Here is an 18559-nt window from a genome sequence, read left to right as displayed (position 1 = left end):
TGGCTCGGTGGTGACGAACCTGGGTCACTATGCTGTACGCAGAAATGGACATTTTCAATCAGCTATTTAATTAAAAAAATAAAAATATGTGTTCCCATTGTGGTTCAGTGGAAACAAACCCAACTAGTATTCATAAAGGACACAGATTTGATCCTTGGCCTCGGTCACTGGGTTAAGGATCTGACATTGCCCTGACCTGTGGTATAGGTCCCAGATGTGGCTCAGGTTGCACGTTGCTGTGGTTGTGGCATAGACTGGCAGTTGCAGCTCTGATTTGACCCCTAGCCTGAGACTTCCGTATGCCATGGGTGTGGCCCTAAAAAGATACATACATACATACCTACATAAAATTTGGCTGAAAACTGAAAATACAGCTGTAATTATATGAAAAGAGAGAAGTATAGTTGAGTGCAGTGCTCAATAAGGTGCGAGTAGACTGCTGTAACAGAGCCAGAAAAGAGAGATGATTAAGAGACGTTAAAAAATAAATTAATAAGGCAGGCGATGAGGGGTTGGGATGAATTAGATGAGATGGAAAGGCATCAATGAAGGAAGTATTTCTAGGTCTGACCCATGGGAGGTGGAATCATAAGGAATAAGAATCCTATGTGTGAAAATTGATTGTTCTCCCAGAGTGATAATTTTTAAGGAAATACATTAAAAATGAAGCAGAATATACTTTCTCTGCATAATGTCCCATTTCCTGCAGTTCATCAGTGCTTTTTCCTCTGCTCAGAACTAGGTATTTGTCATTAATTACCACAACATATCCAAAAGTCATGAATTTTCTAGAAATGTATTGCCTTATATTTTGTGTTACCCAAATATTAAAGTGCATGAAGTCAGCAATGCACAAGTTTCCTCAGCCTCTGGGGAGACTGACCCTGACTAGCATGAAGTATGGGGTGCAGACGATAGGCATTTAGGATGGTGAAGGATATGAGAGCTGTGGAGTTTAAAGAAAAACGTGAAGATTTGGTCTCTCATTCAGAGACTTCCTCTTGCAGTTGGTAAGTCCAATAATAACCAATTAACCTGAGAATGTAGAGGGCCAGATACCAAGGACAGGTGCAAAGGTTCTGGGTGCAAATAGGGAAAGAAGGGAAAAAATGGATCTGAGCTTGATGGAAAGGCTCTACCGAAGAATTTATCCAAGAACCAAGGTTGTGCCAAACTGGAGATAAAGTAGAGGAAGCTGTAACCAAGCTGAAGGTCCCAGCCTCTGCCTGAGTTGAGGACCACATGTTTGGACACCCCTGGCGTCTCCTTGGAAATGAACTCGTCCCAAGGGTCAGGGTATACAAACGTGGCCAAGTAATAATACCTCAGGCATTGAGGGTCCTGTTCAGCCATGCTGACAGCATTGGCAGGAGCTTTAGGTTGTAAGCAGTTATTGATTTAGCTAATAAATGTGAGATAATAGCAGGGTCCCCGCATCGCTACCAGTCGTAGTTAGGATAAGCTAATCAGATGAACATAGACCCCAACGTGTCTAGTGGCCCCCACAGTATAGGAGTTGACTTCTTGTTCCTGTAATCCTTCCAACGCAGTGTTCCTGGTTGCTTGGTGGCTCTTCTCCATATGACAACTCAGGGCACAGCCTCCTTCCACTGTGTGGCTCTGCCTTTCCTTAGGAAAAGACAAGACAGCGTGGAGTGGCTGTTGGGGCGCAGTGGAAACGAATCCAACTAGTATCCATGAGGATGTGGGGTTGATTCCTGGCCTCGCTCCGTGGGTTGGGGATCCGGTGTTGCTGTGAGCTGTGGTGTAGGTCGCAGACACAGCTCAGGTCCCATGTTTCTGTGGCTCTGGCAGCTGCAGCTCTGATTCGACCCCTAGTCTGGGAACTTCCATATGCCACAGGTGTGGCCTGAAAGGGCAAAAAAACAAACGAAAAAACGACAATGTGGGGAAACGATGCTCCCACCTTTTAAAAGTCTTGGTCCAAAAGCGGCACATGTCTCTTCGGGTAACATCCTGTTGCTGAGAGGAAGTCGCAGAGCTTGATGGAGGGCTGGGAACATGCAGTCCCTGGCTAGGTACCACTTCCAAGCTACGGCTATGTGCTAGAGATGAGGAGAATGGACGTTGATGGGGAAAGACTCGTCTCTGCTCACGGCTCATGTCAGAAGGTAGCCCAGCAGTGAGAAGGATGTTTTCTTCTGTATCCACAATGTAGTGGCTCCTGTGTAATGAGATTCCATGAGAATGGAGTACTTCCTCAGCACCTTGGGGTTACCAGACCGCTAATAGAGATGGCATGCCCTGCTTGGGGGTGGACCCTAGGGGGTGGCAGAGGCACCAGAGAAAAGTGGGCTGCTCCACCTCACCTCGTGAGTGGAAGGAGAACCTGCTTGTCCGCAAGATGGAGAGAGGCGTTCATGAGCCCCTATGTGAGAGACCCTAGGGACACACAAGTGAGAAAATAACCATTGCCTCTCTAGGTTCCCCGATGCAGGACAATTGCAAAGGGAAAAATGGCATCGAACGTGCCATTCTTAAATGGCTTAGGAATTGGAGATCTTGAAGGCAGTTTCAAAATATGACTATTTGATGACTTTTAGCAAGAGTAACCACCATAGGATACGTAGATATATGTGTATTTATATGTGGCTAGATATCTATAGACTTAATGTATATACATATAGATAAATGTATCTTGGAATTGGGAATAAAAAGCAAAAGTGAATTTACCTTTTTGGATATAGATAAAGTATGTGTAGTTTAAATATTAGCCAGTACACCATAGGGACCCTTTCTCTGTGTGTTCGATGATACTGGTTTATTTAAGAGCAGCATAAAACTAGCCTCCTTTCTTCTTGGCACACCAAACCCATGTGCTGAGCATTTCTAGAGACAGCTGTGCTGCTGGGATCAAGGGCAAACCAGTGGCGGGGGCACTAGGCCTCTAGTCTTCCAAAGAACTGGGAGGTGTTTCAGCTCCTGATGGGCTATAGAACTGGTCTCCACCTTGATCAACCCACACACAGTTTTGGTGCCATGTGTGGAAGGGCCACATGTTGAAATGTGTCAGATGGATTGGCAGATGGATGACATATTGCTCAAAATGCATGAGGACAGAAACTAGTCTATAATATTCCCATAGGTCCCATTTGTTTTATGCTTGCCTTACACAAAGGATGATGCCATGTACTTTTAGTCAATTAATTCAGTCCTGACTCAAGTCGGTGAAGTACTTTTTAATTTATCCATTGTATAATTTAGGGCACTGAACCTCAGAGAAATTAGGCGGTGCTGCTAATCTCACACAGGAAGCAATGGAGGAGAGCAGCAGTGTTTGTTTCTGATTCCAACTTGAGTTAGAGACACGCTGGGTCTTGCTTAAATACATGTTCTCAGCACTGAGCACAGAGCCTGGGACAAAAGAACCCAACACAGGTTGCTGAACTGCAGGTTTACGTGCACGACTCAAAGGAGGAAGGAAACATATCCATTTGTTTTGGGATTATGTTTCAAATCCTATTAACGTAACTAAAGATGCCTAAATATTGGGGGAATAATAATGTGCATATATTTCGGTGGCAATTAATTTCTTGGAACCAATGCAATTCTCAAATGGAGGTTTGGTTGATACTAAAGAGTTAACGTAGCCCCCTTAGTGCTTCAGATGCACCAAAGATGTAAGCCGTTATCTTATACGTAAACTAATTTGAATATTTTATAAAGGCGCTTTTTAAAAGCCTGATTTATTTAGTTTCTGTCTTATCTAACACACTTTCCTCTCAGTATATTTGGAACTCACATTGTCACTGGTTAAATAAACTTACGTTAGAGTAGGCAAGCAGTCTACTGCATAAGTTCATAGCAACTTTGATCGCTTTTACTAAAATTAAAATTATTAAATGAGCTTCTTAAAAGCATTTCTGTATACGACATGAACTGACACCGTCTTGTTAATAACCACTACCTTAACTTTGCAGCAAATTACAATGAGACCACAAGGTATAGTTGTGTCATTCAAATGACACTTATGAAATGCTCTAATTTAACATGGTGTGACATATATGCATCTTTTATAAGCCATCGCTTATAGTCTTTGGGTGAAATAGACCTAAACCAGAGGGGGAAAGAATGAGGCAAGATGAAATTACACCTCTTTGAGACCTAGAAGGACTATGATTAGAGTACTTCCTCTTAAAACCATTCAAGTATGTAACCATTGCTGGGAACAGCACTATGTGGGGAACCTCTTGACATGCTTTCCATCTTAAACACTCAAAAGTTTAAAAAAAAATGTACCCCATTCCTCCTGTCACTTTACTTGAGCCTGCTTCTGAATTTTACCTTTTTGCACTCTCCTTAGAGATTATGGTGGGGAAGTTTGAAAAGCACTTTCTCTGAAATGCCTTTTGGCGGGGGGAGGGGTGTTAGAAAAATATACCAGCCTGACAAATGACAGGAGTTGTAGAATGGAAAAGAAAAGACATCTCGGTTTTGCAGCAATGTAGAAGCTTTTCTTCTCAAATGAATATTTTCGACAGCTGAGCAAGATGATAAACAGCAATATCACAAAACACTTAAATGGAACCAAGTATTGTAATGTACATTATTCACCTGGCATTCTCCAATTCGTGACATTTATATGTGGCAGAAACCGCTGCAGATTCATTCATTTTTGAAGTGGAATGAGTACCTTACAAAGGCGTCCTGTTACACTAATGTGGACTTTTCTTCTCTTAAGAACGGTAGAAGCTTAAGGAAAGAAGTCATTGTGTCTATATTAGAAATATGTAGTAATTCTCAGAGTCACTTCTTAGGGCTGAGTAAGTTCCTAGCAGGTAGGACATACTGTGTAAAGATATGTAAATACATAGATATATAGACAAATAGAGATGTATACATTTTTTTCTTAAAAGCATCAGCAGCTGCAAATGATTTTTTTTAAAAAAGGCTAAAAGTCTATTTTCAGAATTTACATTCAGATGCTTAATAATATAAATACTCCAATATTAAATCATTTCAGACATTACGTTTCTTTGATGCTTAGCAGTGGACTCAAGAAATAAGAGTAGAGTCAATCTCTAGGAATTGATAATGCAGCAACAAAATAGGTAGCAAATACTTTAAATGCTAGTTCTTAAATATTAGTGCTTATAAGAATCACCAATCTAGTATCATTTCTATAAAACAATATTCTAAAGGATGTACTCATTAATTAAAAGATTATTTTTGCCCTCATCTGTTTTTCTTTTCAGTTCACACAAAACTCTGAAAATCTGATTTAACTCCCAGGACAGGAAATTAACTGGATATGAATATTCCAGTTCTTAAACTTTTGAGTTTGCTTTTCAAATTCTTTGGTGACATAACCTTACCTCACTGGCTTTTAGTATGTTCTGAGAGAAGATGTCATCCGTGGAACAGAAGATTTTTCTCAACCACCAGCCAAATGAGTGCTTAAGAAGACATATATCTGCTGTTTTAAAGGCGTTGCTTTGAGTTACTTAAAATATGATGCTATGATGTAGAGAACTTGTGATACATATTGACTGCGATCGCCTAATTTATTAATCTTTAAATCATACTTCATATTTTCTCTGAGTGCTGTTTTCACTCACACAGAAGATACCATGTGTGAGTTAGCTGATGCCTCCAATTCACCCTGACAGAATTTCCATCTCTTAATGTAGAGGGTGGGTGAGAATGCGCACTGGGATAATGATAGCAGAGCCTTTCTCTTGCCCTTTGTCACTAATCTTCCTGCCAAATCCATTGTTTCAGTTGTCACACAGTTGAATGTTCATATCCACGATTGCTGCATAGTCTGGGCAGCAGGCCTTCGCAGTATGGTGCAGAGTAGAGGGGTCCTGAGCGTGGTTGCTACGCAGTGTAGGGCACCCATTAGCAAACATCCCAGGTATTTAGAGAAATCCACAAATGAGTAACTGGACTGTCTGCCTGATTCTTCCACTGTGTGTCCAGCTCCTCCTAGCACTGGCCATTGCCTTGGCCTTCCTTAGGTGCAGCACTCCTCCCATTGCTAATAGTAGTTTCATAGCTTATCACAAGCAGAGTGAATTTAGCCCAGTGACTATTTCTAACTTTATTGATTTAAGGCCTCTCTCTTTTTTTCTGGCTAAGTCTAGCTAATGGCATATCAGTTTTGTTTATATTTTCAAGGAACCAGCTTTTAGTTTCGTTGATTTTTTTTTCTTTTACCAATTGTTTTCTTTGTCTCTCATTTATTTCTGCTCTGATCTTTGTCATTTTTTTCCTTCTTCTAACTTTGTGTTTTGTTTGTTCTTTCTCTAGTTGCTTTAGTGTAACATTAGGTTGCTTATTTAAGATTTTTCTTATTTCTTAAGATAGGCTTGATTGCTATAAAATTCCCTCTTAGAACTGATTTTATTACATCCCAAAGATTTTGGATTGTTGTGTCTTCATTGTCATTTGGGTCTAGGTATTTTTTGATTTCTCTTTGATTTTTTTCAGTGATCCATTGGCTCTGTGGTGACATTGTTTAGCCTCCATATGTTTATGGGTTTTTTTTTTTTTTTTTAGAGTTTTTCCTTGTAATTTATTTCTAATCTCATGGTATTGTGGTTGGAAAAGATGCTTGATGTGATTTCAATTTTTTTCAATTTACCAAGCTTGATTTGTGGCCTAAGATGTGATCTATCCTGGAGACTGTTTCATGTGAACTTGAGAAGAAAGTGTAATTCTCCTGCTTTCGGAGGGAATGTTCCATAAATATCAGTTAAGTCCATCTGCTCTAATGTGTCATTTAAAGCCTGTGCTTCCTTATTGATTTTTCTGTCTGGATGATCAGTCCATTAATATAAGTGGGGTATAAAATTCCCCCATTATTATTGTGTTACTGTCTATTTCTCCTCCTATGGCTATTATTAGCATTTTCCTTATATATTGTGATGCTCCAGAGGGGGAAAGAATGAGGCAAGATGATATTATACCTCTTTGAGACCTAGAAGGACTATAATTAGAGTACTTCCTCTTACAACCATTCAAGTATGTAACCATTGCTGGGAACAGCACTATGTGGGGAACCTCTTGACATGCTTTCCATCTTAAACACTCAAAAGTTTAAAAAAAAATGTACCCCATTCCTCCTGTCACTTTACTTGAGCCTGCTTCTGAATTTTACCTTTTTGCACTCTCCTTAGAGATTATGGTGGGGAAGTTTGAAAAGCACTTTCTCTGAAATGCCTTTTGGAGGGGCAGGGGAGTTAAAAAAATATACCAGCCTGACAAATGACAGGAGTTATAGAATGGAAAAGAAAAGACATCTCGGTTTTGCAGCAGTGTAGAAGCTTTTCTTCTCAAATGAATATTTTCGACAGCTGAGCAAGATGATAAACAGCAATAATATCACAAAACACTTAAATGGAACCAAGTATTGTAATGTACATTATTCACCTGGCATTCTCCAGTTCATGACATTTAGATGTGGCAGAAACCACTGCAGTGATAAGACTGATGTCACTGTGCAATAGGAGTGTGCCTGGTTACATAGGACTAAAGAGGGAGCTGGCACTCTAAATACCTGGTGTGTAGAACTCGTCTAATTCATGATTCTCAACCTCAGTGCTACTCATATTTCTGGATGGATAATTCTTTGCTATGGAGAACTGTTCCCTATATTGTAGAATGTTTAGTAATATCCCTGACCTTGACCCACCAGATGATAGGAGAATCCCTCTCTGGATTGAGACAAACAAAACGTCTCCATCCACTGCTAAATAACCTCTGGGGAACAAAATCACCCCCAATTGACTTCAGACTTGTATCCTACTTCTTTCAGTGTTTTGTCACCTGTCAATCTCAAGGCCTTCAGAGGTTCTATAGGAAAAATACTTTTTCTTGTTTTAGAAGTACAACTCACCTGGCCCCCACATTGTAACTTCTGATTAATTGAACATATTGTCAATATTAACTTACATTTTTTCCTTCTATTTTTTGTCTTAGAAATTTTTTTCCCCAAAATCCATTTGGTTTCTATTTTCTTCTCTACCAATCATTAAAATTATGGATTATAATTTTTAAAGTTCCTCTTATTTTAGTAAAATATCAGGAAAAGAGGAAGTAGGCACAGAGTAATCTTCTGACTTTTTACCTTGAGGGAATTTTCAGGTCAAGGGACAGAGAAGGAGAATTTAGGTGGAGCTCAGGGGATTTTCCATATTGAAGAGATGGGGCTGAGTGTTTGGGGAGTCCATAGTAGTTGGAGTTTTCTGGAGAGAGTGGCACAGAAAGATAATCCTCAAGCCCTATAGAGTATCTTCCATTAAGTACTCAGCTGACTATCAGTCATTGCCTACGTGTGAAGCTGGGGAAAGAGCAAGCTGAAAGAATTAAAAGTAATGATGCTTATCACTCATGCAAGGCTCTGAGGAGTGCCTGTTTCTCACTAGCCAAACTAGAAAAACCTCATGATTCATAGAACATCAGAGGACACAGAAGTGTCTTGGCTCAATAGTAGAGAATAGCACTGGAATCACTGCTCCACAACCTCCTAATAAATCTTAAAAGCAAGATCCAGAGGAACTCTTCTCAAGTAACTTAACTGAATCAGGACAAAGCTGAGGAATATTTATAAGAACACTAAACTATCTAGCACCCACAAAGAAAAAATCCACAATGTCTGGCACTCAATAAAAAAAACTATCAGACATGCAAAGAATCAGGAAAATACAATCTATAGAACAAAAATTAATCAGTGGCCTGGAACTGAAACAGATGTTAGAATTACCAGGCAGGTACATTAAAATGGATATTGTAACTATGTTCTAGATATTCAAAAAATTGCATAGATCCACGAGAGGTTCAAAAAAGTTACAAATAAAATCTAGAGAGTAAAACTACAGTATATAAAATGAAAGTGAATTGGATGGAATTAATGGTACTTACACAATGGAGAGAAGAGTGGTGAAGTTGAAGTCCTAACAATATAAACTATCCAGAATTAAACATAGAAAAACTAATTGAGAAAAAATGAAACCAGCATCAATGAGCTGTGGGACAACATCAAGTGTAATTGTAGTTCTCAAAGGAGAGGAAAGGTGAAAATAGAGACAGAAAAAGTTGAAGAACTAATGACTGGACGTTCTAAATACTGTGTAATGAAAATCACAAAACCACCAACCAGAGAAACTCAAGAAAACCCAAGAAGAAGAAAAAACATGAAACAAACAAAACACAATTTTTTGCAAAAGACACATCATAATTGAATTGCTTCAAGCTAGCAATAATTTTCTCTTTAATGATAAAGGTAGCATCCAGAGGAAATAAATTATTTACAGAGGAAAAACTATCAGGATGATGAGAGTCTCTATTAAAAATAAGGCAAACAGAAGTTCCCATCGTGGTGCAGCATAAATGAATCCAACTAGAAACCATGAGGTTGTGGGTTTGATCAGGTTGTGAGGTTTGGCCTTGCTCAGTGGCTTAAAGATCTGGTATTGCTATGGGCTGTGGTGTAGGTCGCAGACATGGCTCGGATCCAGCATTGCTGTGGCTGTGGTATAGACCAGCAGCTGTGGTGTAGGCTGTGACTGGCAGCTGTAGCTCTGATTCGACCCTAGCCTGGAAACTTCCATATGGCACGGCTGCAGCCCTAAAAAGACAAAGGATCAAAATAAATAAATAAAGCAAACAAAGAGATAGTGAAGCAACATACTTAAAATACAGAAAGAAAAAAAAATGGTGTATGTAGAATTCTATACCTAGCAAAAATGTCTCTTTAAAAATTTTTTTGCCACACCTGTAATGTGGAAGTTCTCAGGCCAGGATTTGAGCTTACGCCACCACAGCAACCCATGCTATTGTAGTGATAATGGCAGACCCATACTGTACCACAAGGGAACTCCAAAAATACCTTAACATGTATGCACCAAGCAACAGAGTTAGTGCAACTATACAAGTCAAAAACTGATAGAACTGAAAGGAGAAATACAAACATCCACGATTATAGGCAGAAAATCCAATACTCCTTTCTCAATAATTAATAGAACAAATTGACAGCAAATCAGTAAGTATAGAGATTGAAAGAGTATTGTCAAGCAACTTAATTGACATTTATAGAACACTCAGCAGCATTAGGATTCACACTTTCTATACAAAACATCTATCAAGGTGTATCCAAATTATGGGCCACAAAACAAGTCTCAATACATTTAAAAGAATTCTACTCGTATAAGATATGTTATCTGGCTGTAATTAGTAAACTAAATTAGAAATCAATAAACAGAATAATCTATGGAATATCCCTAAATCTTTGGAAACTAATGTACTTCTAAATAACCTAGTGGCTAAATAGGAAAAGGAAAATTAGAAAGTATTTAGAACTGAATAAAAATGAAAACACAACATATCAAAACTATGGAATGCTGATGTAACAGCACTTATGCAATATTAAAAGCACTAAATTGTTTATATGAGAAAAAGCATTTCGAAGAAACATCTTCCCCCTTAAGAAACTGGAAAAAGTAGAACTATGACCCAAGCCAGTCTAATCAAAATTATTTTCAGGTGTCTAACTAGAGGTCGTGGGGTCATCCCTTTTCCCTCATTGTTCATGTGACAGAAAGCATCCAAGACCAAACGTTACAAATGAAGCTTGTGTTTTAAGCCTTACAGAGGTGGAAAATTTCTCTGACAGGAAGTATGGACACATATCTGTTTGTTAGCAGAGACAGTAATGGTGCCCTGTTATCTATTTTCCCCTCTGCATTACTAGCAGAAATTTCAGTATCATTTGGCCATGTGATCACAAAGAATAAACCACATTTCCCAGCCTACTTGGCAGTAGGTATAGAAGTGTAATTTAAGTTTTGGTCAATGCGTTGCATCCGTTAACTTTTTCTTCTAAATGGTGGCTTAAAATGCCAAAAACCATTTACTTGGTTCAGAATTCTATGGTTTGGTACAGTGGTGGCCTGGGCTGGCATGGCTGACCTTTTTCTGAGCTCTTTTATTTAATGCGCTTAGCTAGCTCATCTCCTAGCCGTCACGTCATCTAGGAAGGCCTGACTCGCACATCCAGTGGTTGTCAGGCAGAATGTTAACTGGGGTGGTGAGAGAAGCTATTCGCCGAGACATTTAGTTCTTCTAGCAGGATCTCTTGAGCCTGTTTACAAGGTGGTCTCATGGTTTCCAGCCCAGCCAGCGAGAATAAACTCCAAATCTGCAAGCATTTCAAGGCTCTGCCTGTGTCCTATTTGCTGACATAGTATCAGCCAAAGAAAATTAATAGGGCACCTAGGGTTAGTGTTAGAGGAGTTCGATCACAGAGCAAACAAACAGGAAAGCGTTGTATCTGAGTTTTTGGAAGTATATTCTTGAAGGGTCACATACTTCTTTTGTTTCTAAAAAACGATATCTATCATAGGTATCATTTATTAAGTGCTGCTCCGTGCCTGTGAGTCTGCATACATTTGGTATATTACCAATTTTTAATTAAGCATTTCTTGTTAAAGTGTAGTTGATTGGTACTGTTGTGCCAGTTTCTGCTGTCTAGCAAAGTGACTCAGTCACACACACATATACGTTCCCTTTCTTGTCGTATCTTTCACCATGCTCTATCCCAAGACACTGGATTTAGTTCCCTGCACTGTACAGCGGGAGCTCATTGCTCATGCATTCTAAATGTTTGCATCCACTCACTCCAGTCCATCCCACTCTCTCCCCCATCCCCCTTGGCAACCACAAGTCTGTTCTCTACATCTGTGTGTTTGTTTCTGTTTTGTAGATGGGCTCGTTTGTGCCATATTTTAGATACTACATGTAAGTGAGAGCATATGGAATGTGTCTTTCTCTTTCTAACTTACTTTACTCAGTATGAGTTTTTCTACTTCTTCAGATGCCAGATCCAAGCCACAGCTGGAAGCAACACAGGTTCCTTTTAATTTTTTTATTTTTTATTTTTTGCTTGCTTTGATATTTCGAGCTGCACCTACGGCATATGGAAGTTCCCATGCTAGGGGTCAAATAGGAACTGCAGCTGCCAGCCAAGGCCGCAGCAACGTCGCTAGTTGCGTTCTTAACCCATTGAGCCACAGAGGGAATTCCAGTACTCCTTTATTTAGCTGTTATTTTAGTTGACAATATTATAAAACAGATAACTTTTCTGCATTTTTTACCACAATGTAAATCAGGGAAACATGATATGTGATTAAACCCCAATGTAAATGAACCATAAATATGCCAAAATATTGCTAAGAGTGGTGGTGTGTTAAAAAAAAAAACTGTTTGTGGTGTCAGTATCCGTAGACCTCAGTGGATGCTCTTAAGAACCTAATTCTAAACATAGTTCAGACCTTGACGGAATAGGGTTATTATAGAAAGATTCTCCCTTGGTTTAAGCACCAGGCTTGCATAGTGCGAGTTTAGATCCAGGAGGAAACGAGAAGAATGAAACAGGGAGGTGGAGATTAAAGACTAAATTAACTGCTGGCCCTTTGCTATTTTCAGTTTCCACAAGACTATATTTTGACTTCTTTATATGGTGCTTAATGCTTAATTCCCCTTCCCCTTTAGTCATCTCCTCCTGATCTCTGTGGGCTTTATTTTCATTCGGTTCTCTACATGCACCCTGCTGAAGCTCTCCCGTGTGTGTGAGTCAGAAGAAGAAATGCCTTATTACCTTCTTGTCTGTTTCACATTTAAAGTTTTTTTTTTCCTCTCCCTCCCTCCCTGTCTTGGACCTAATGAGCAAATTATCTAAAAATAGATACGTTCATCATTCTACAAAATGTTGTATCTTCTCTAGATCGGAGGCCAGTGTAATTGTAAGAGACATGTGTCTGGCAGACGGTGCAATCAGTGCCAGGATGGATTCTATGACCTGCGAGAGTGGGATCCCGAGGGCTGCAGCCCATGCCACTGTAATACCTCTGGGACGGTGAATGGAGATATTACCTGTCACCCAAAGTCAGGCCAGTGCAAGTGCAAAGCAAATGTCATCGGTACGTGTAATGCAGAAGTTTACAGTCACATCTCTGTCACCATCTGGGATAAAACCTGTGTTTGATTTCTTAACTGAAGAGTAGAGCAAATTTCCTTGCTCAAGACAGGCTGGAGGAAAAAAAAAAAAAAAAAAAAAAAAACGATTTGGATGAAATTAACTGTCTCAAAATGACTAAATTAATAATTGTATCAAACTACAGCTTGAAGCTTAGTTTAATCAAGCCCTTAGAAGTTTCTTTATTCCAGGATGCATTGGTTCACATGATCCCATACTAATAAGTCAGAGAAAAATATAATTTGCTTACTGCATAGATGTTTCTTTTAGAAAATTAGCACTTTTTCAAAATGTTTTACACTTAATGAGTTCTAAGGAAATCATTTCCATGCTAGTTTTCTTAATAGACCAAAATAAATGGATTTTTTTTTTCGAAATATTCTGTGCTACAGGGTCCTTTGTGATAAATCTTTCCATTTTTTTCTATTATATTTCTTTGAACTGTTCCTATGAAATGCAAAATAAGTCAACATAATTCCACAGATCATGTATATTGCGAGGGTTAGTTATAAAGGGCCACATAATTTTAATTTTGTAATTCAGTGCCAAGCTGATTATAATAAACAGCTACCTTCGGTGTTATTTATCATTTTTTTATACAAGACGTGCTTTTTTGTTTGTTACTCCCACAGGTATTTTTCAGAAATTAGATTTGATTATAGCAATTTATTACATCCAACATTTTTGAGCGGAACCACAGCCACATAAGGACAAAATTTATCAAGTGCCCAAAATGCACTATGTACATAATACACTTTGAAATTTTGATGTATGAGAATATTATGAAAGTTTCCTGATAAAGTGAGTCTTGTATTATAACTGAACATGTCTTGGTTGGTACAGGAAGTTTAAAAAAGACCCTTTACCTTTTTCTATTGTCATTCAAGACGCCATGCCTGCCGTGGTTTTCCTAACACTGACCTGAACCTTATAATAATAAAATATGCCTGGCAGACACACACACCCACCCGCCCGCACACCTGCATATACGCATACATAGGAACACACCATCTGGAGTGACATTTTCATTTCTGCGATCTAACACTAAAGCTAATTCTTTATCTTTTATATATGTGGATATGCATGCATCATTTTTATATAATTCAACTAGACAAGCATTTAATTTAATAACAGGAGTATGGGCCTGGCTTATGGTATTACACAAAATTTCTCTGCTTTATAGAAGAGAAAGAAAAATCATATCAAAATCTTTAACATATCTTACCCTTATGCTTTTCAAACATACGAAAGCTAACTTTTCAGGGAAAAAAAAGGAATAATACTTATAAAGAGAAGCGCTTTTTGGTGTAAGTGTTGTCTGTGATACGGACTGAAGTCATTTGAGTTCAATGTATTATAGCATCCTTTCTTCTTTAAGACATATTTTCAATTCAAGGTGTGAAAATAACATTTAAAGAAAGACCTTTAGAGACAATCAAATGATGACAGCCCTCTATCAATAAAAGCCTTCCTGTGATGGGTTAGAGTCCAGAGCTGGAGAAAGTGAAAAAAAAAATTAAAACTTTACTTAATTTGTTACAGCCTTCCTGCCATTTACCTATATTACTGGTTGATCCAGGTAATTTTCTGCAGGAAGATGTGTGTGTGTGTGTGTGTTATATTTCTTTTTTTAGAGGTTCTAGCAAGTGGCTTTTATTCTGTTTTACCTTGTTAATATGATTAAGAAAACCACAGAAAATAGCAGTGTGTGTTGTATGTGCTTCAGAAAGCAAACTGTTAGATTTAACCAAACAGTTAAATCTTACTAATGATTCCATCACCAGTAAAATACATGAGCACCAATAATTTTATTAAAGTAGGTCATTCATCTAGAATAAAAAGGGAGAAGAATGTGAATTAAATGCCAAGTGTGCTAACTCGCCTGTACTTGTTAACACCGAATGTGATGCCCTGTAGGCCTTCCTGAGTCTCGTTAGGAATAGATTACCTGTCAGGAATATGTATGGCATATTCAAATAAGCACTGCGCATATTTTTAAAACTGATATGATATGAATCCATGTAGACCAATTTTAATAGTTCAAAATGAGTCATAATTCTTGTTAACAATACAGTTATTTTTAAAATTTGCGGCAATAGTGGTCCTTTTTTATTTTCCTTATTGAAATTAAATGATATGCCTTAGGTGAGTCATTCATCACTGTTAAAGAACTTGCCTTCCATTGGAGTTCTGAATTTTCATCCACATACATACATATATATTATGCCTTTCCTTCCAGTTTAGGAAAGGCTTTTCTGCATAGGGGTTCCTGCGTGTGTGTGTGTGTGTGTGAGACTTATTTTAGGACAAATTTTTTCAGTGCTATTATAGCTTGAAATGGATGTTTCCATCGATTCAACCTTACATGGTCAGTTGTTTAAATTCATGGCTATGTGAGAACTAATAGCTAAAGGAAGTATTTTTCAACTCGATATTTACTATTCAAAAAAAAGGTTTTTCTTTTGCCTTGTAATCCTCTTTTTGAAACTTGAAGTTGTCAGATTTAAGTGGTGGTGATAAAGTGTTTTTCTCTGTCTATGAAATGCATATGAAATGTAGGTACAGCTTTAAAAAGGAGTAATAGAAACAGCAGAATTTACTTAGTGTGTAATATGACGGGCAATGTGATTGCTTTATGAGCCAAGGAAAGCATAATTCATATTAATTGAAAATGATGAGCTATAGGAGCATATAGAAACATTGATATAAAAATGGCTCTGGATAACTTTTATTCATATTAATTATGTAAATATATGATATTAACAAGTAAGTATACGTACTATTAACACAAAAATAGTTATCAGCTTAACCAATAAAAATGTTTATTAAACATTTTTAGAGGATTCTGATTTCTAGGAAAATAATGTAATTTTTAATTCCTCTGTGTGGCTTTGAAAATGTATTTCCCGCTCTGCTTTGAAATGAACATACCGTGTTAATGTGAAATAACTAAGAATACCAATTCTAATAGAGTTAAAATCTTTCAAAATAGTGGTTCTGATGTTTGCTGAATAAAGCAAAGAGGGCCAGTCCGTATGACAGAAGCAGCATTTGCAGTAAGCGTTTCTCTTTGCCTTATGAAATAAAAACAGTTTTATAAAGCACATTACAAAATAAAGTGGTGTATGAGTGTCAAATTAAGTGTTGCCATTGTATTTTGAGTATGCAGTCAGCCCTCTCCGGCATTACTGTGAAAAAACACTCAGCCTGGGAGTTCCCATCGTGGCTCAGTGGTTAACAAATCCGACTAGGAACCATGAGGTTGCGGGTTCGATCCCTGCCCTTGCTCAGTGGGTTAAGGATCCAGCGTTGCTGTGAGCTGTGGTGTAGGTTGCAGATGCGGCTCAGATCCCGAGTGGCTGTGGCTCTGGTGTAGGCCGGTGGCTACAGCTCCGATTGGACCCCTAGCCTAGGAACCTCTGTATGCCATGGGAGCGGCCCAAAAAATGGCAAAAAGACAACAACAACAACAAAAAAAAGTAATAATAAAAATAAAAAATGAAAGAAAACAAAAAACAAAAAAAAAAAAAGAAAAGAAAAGAAAAAACACACTCCACCCTGTATGTTTGTCCTAAATGTCAGCAGTAGCTTGGTTTGTGCTTCAGCTAGCTTGAAAGCTTGCATGGAGTTGTTTTCACATCTCTGGTTTGTTAAACACATTTTCTGTCTTTAGGGCTTAGATGTGATCATTGCAATTTTGGATTTAAATTTCTCCGAAGTTTTAACGATGACGGATGTGAGCCCTGCCAGTGTAACCTCCATGGCTCAGTGAACAAACTCTGCAATCCTCTTTCTGGGCAGTGCGAGTGCAAAAAAGAAGCCAAAGGACTTCAGTGTGACACCTGCAGAGAACACTTCTATGGCTTGGACACCGCGGGTTGTAAGGCTTGTGACTGCGACCTAGCTGGGTCCCTGTCTGGCACGGTCTGCGATGCTCAGACAGGACAGTGCGTTTGTAAGCCCAGTGTCGGAGGGAGACGGTGCAGCGAGTGTTTGGAGGGATACTTCTACCTCCAGCAAAATCATTCTTTCCTCTGTCTGCCTTGTAACTGCGATAAGGCTGGGACAGTAAATGGCTCTCTGCTGTGTGACAAATCAACAGGACAGTGTCCTTGCAAATTAGGAGTAACAGGTCTTCACTGCAATCAGTGTGAGCCTCACAGGTACAATTTGACCACGGGCAAATTTCAAGGCTGCCAGATGTGTGAGTGTGACACCTTGGGGACAGTACCCGGGACCGTCTGTGACCCAGTCAGTGGCCAGTGCCTGTGTTTACCTAACCGTCAAGGAAGAAGGTGTAATCAGTGTCTCCCAGGTAAGAGGGAAAGGGGTCACCTTCTCGGCACATGCTGACCTTCTTTTCATTATCCACTTCCGGGCGCTTCCTCTTTGGTTCTTGGTCAGGGTGTCTAAAAAATTAGTCATTGTTGTATTTATATCGTTAGCTAGTAGAGATACAATTCTTTAGTTTTTTCAAGATTATGTGGCACCTGTGTGTTGCTGTATTGGGGTAACCTTTAGAAGAATGCCAGCCAATTACACATTTCATAATTGAGACTTTAATTCCTCAACTTGAAATAAACCTCCTTTTAACAACTGAAAAAAAAAAATCTAAGAAAAGCAAGAATGCATTTTATATTCCAGAGAAAGGGAAACTTGTGTTGATTATCTACTCAATGCCAAATATCCAGGTGATGAACTGATTTTCTGAATAAAAGCTGACCACGTGTTTCTACTGAATGTGCCATATGTGCTGGCATCCTATAGAAACATCTAGAATTATTTTTAAGTGCTGTCCAATGAATAAACTAGGCTACTGTTTTGTCCTACTGTGACCGTCTTTCCACGTTCCCCAACTGGAAGAAAGACGGACCCTGTTTTTGGCTTTCTCCTTGACTTTATGTGATTTAACCAAAGCAATATATTTCATTTATAGAAAAGTCATCATGATGTTATGATACATATAAAGGTTTGTCACTTGTTGAACAGCTGGTATTACTTGTTGTCCCATCTAGCAAAATTGGCTCCGAGCGACCTGAACCTGTGAAAATGAGAGTGATGCGAATTCAAAAGGGTGATTTGCCTGCCAGGGATGCGGCGGGAGGGAAGTCTTGTTTTGCATGGCAAGGGTTTTAGCTTAAGACATCTGAGCTAAGTGTCTCTTTTGACATTGGTCAGTGTGACAAGTACATCCAAAGAGACAGAACTGAGAGAAGTTCATTCTCTTTGAGATGAAAATATCAGAAAAAAATTTTTTCGAACTAGCTTCAAGATAAACGGGGGCTGTCTTAGCACTGAATGTCCCACAAAACCTGATATGGAGCAAAGCAGTCAGGACTCGGGAGCTAGAAAATGCCCACCGATCAATATTCATTCATTCATTCCCACCCTGTATCTGTTTCTGCAGAAGGGCACTCTCTGCTGCTTCTCTGTCTCTCTCTGCGTGGTTATATGGCCACCCTTATTCCCTGTAGTCTCTTAGAGTTCTAGTCCCAGCTATCCAGGGAGTCCTTAGCTGCCTCTTGATTACAGTTCCAAGAGGGAAATTCTGATTGACTCCAT

At 38.9% G+C, this 18559-nt stretch overlaps 1 protein-coding gene across 1 annotated transcript in view; it reads left to right on the top strand.

Moving 5' to 3' along the window:
* Window positions 1-18559, top strand: part of USH2A (usherin) — an 837143-nt gene that overhangs the window by 173691 nt on the left and 644893 nt on the right. Inside the window, 2 exon segments of the mRNA XM_021064292.1 lie at window positions 12746-12941; window positions 16671-17312. Coding sequence (XP_020919951.1) covers window positions 12746-12941; window positions 16671-17312 — 838 coding nt within the window.

The sequence above is a fragment of the Sus scrofa genome, chromosome 10, assembly GCF_000003025.6.
Source record: "Sus scrofa isolate TJ Tabasco breed Duroc chromosome 10, Sscrofa11.1, whole genome shotgun sequence".
In the NCBI taxonomy this organism is placed as follows: Eukaryota; Metazoa; Chordata; class Mammalia; order Artiodactyla; family Suidae; genus Sus; species Sus scrofa.
The sequence above is the reverse complement of the archived record's forward strand: the minus strand, read 5'-3'. Positions and strand labels throughout refer to the sequence as shown.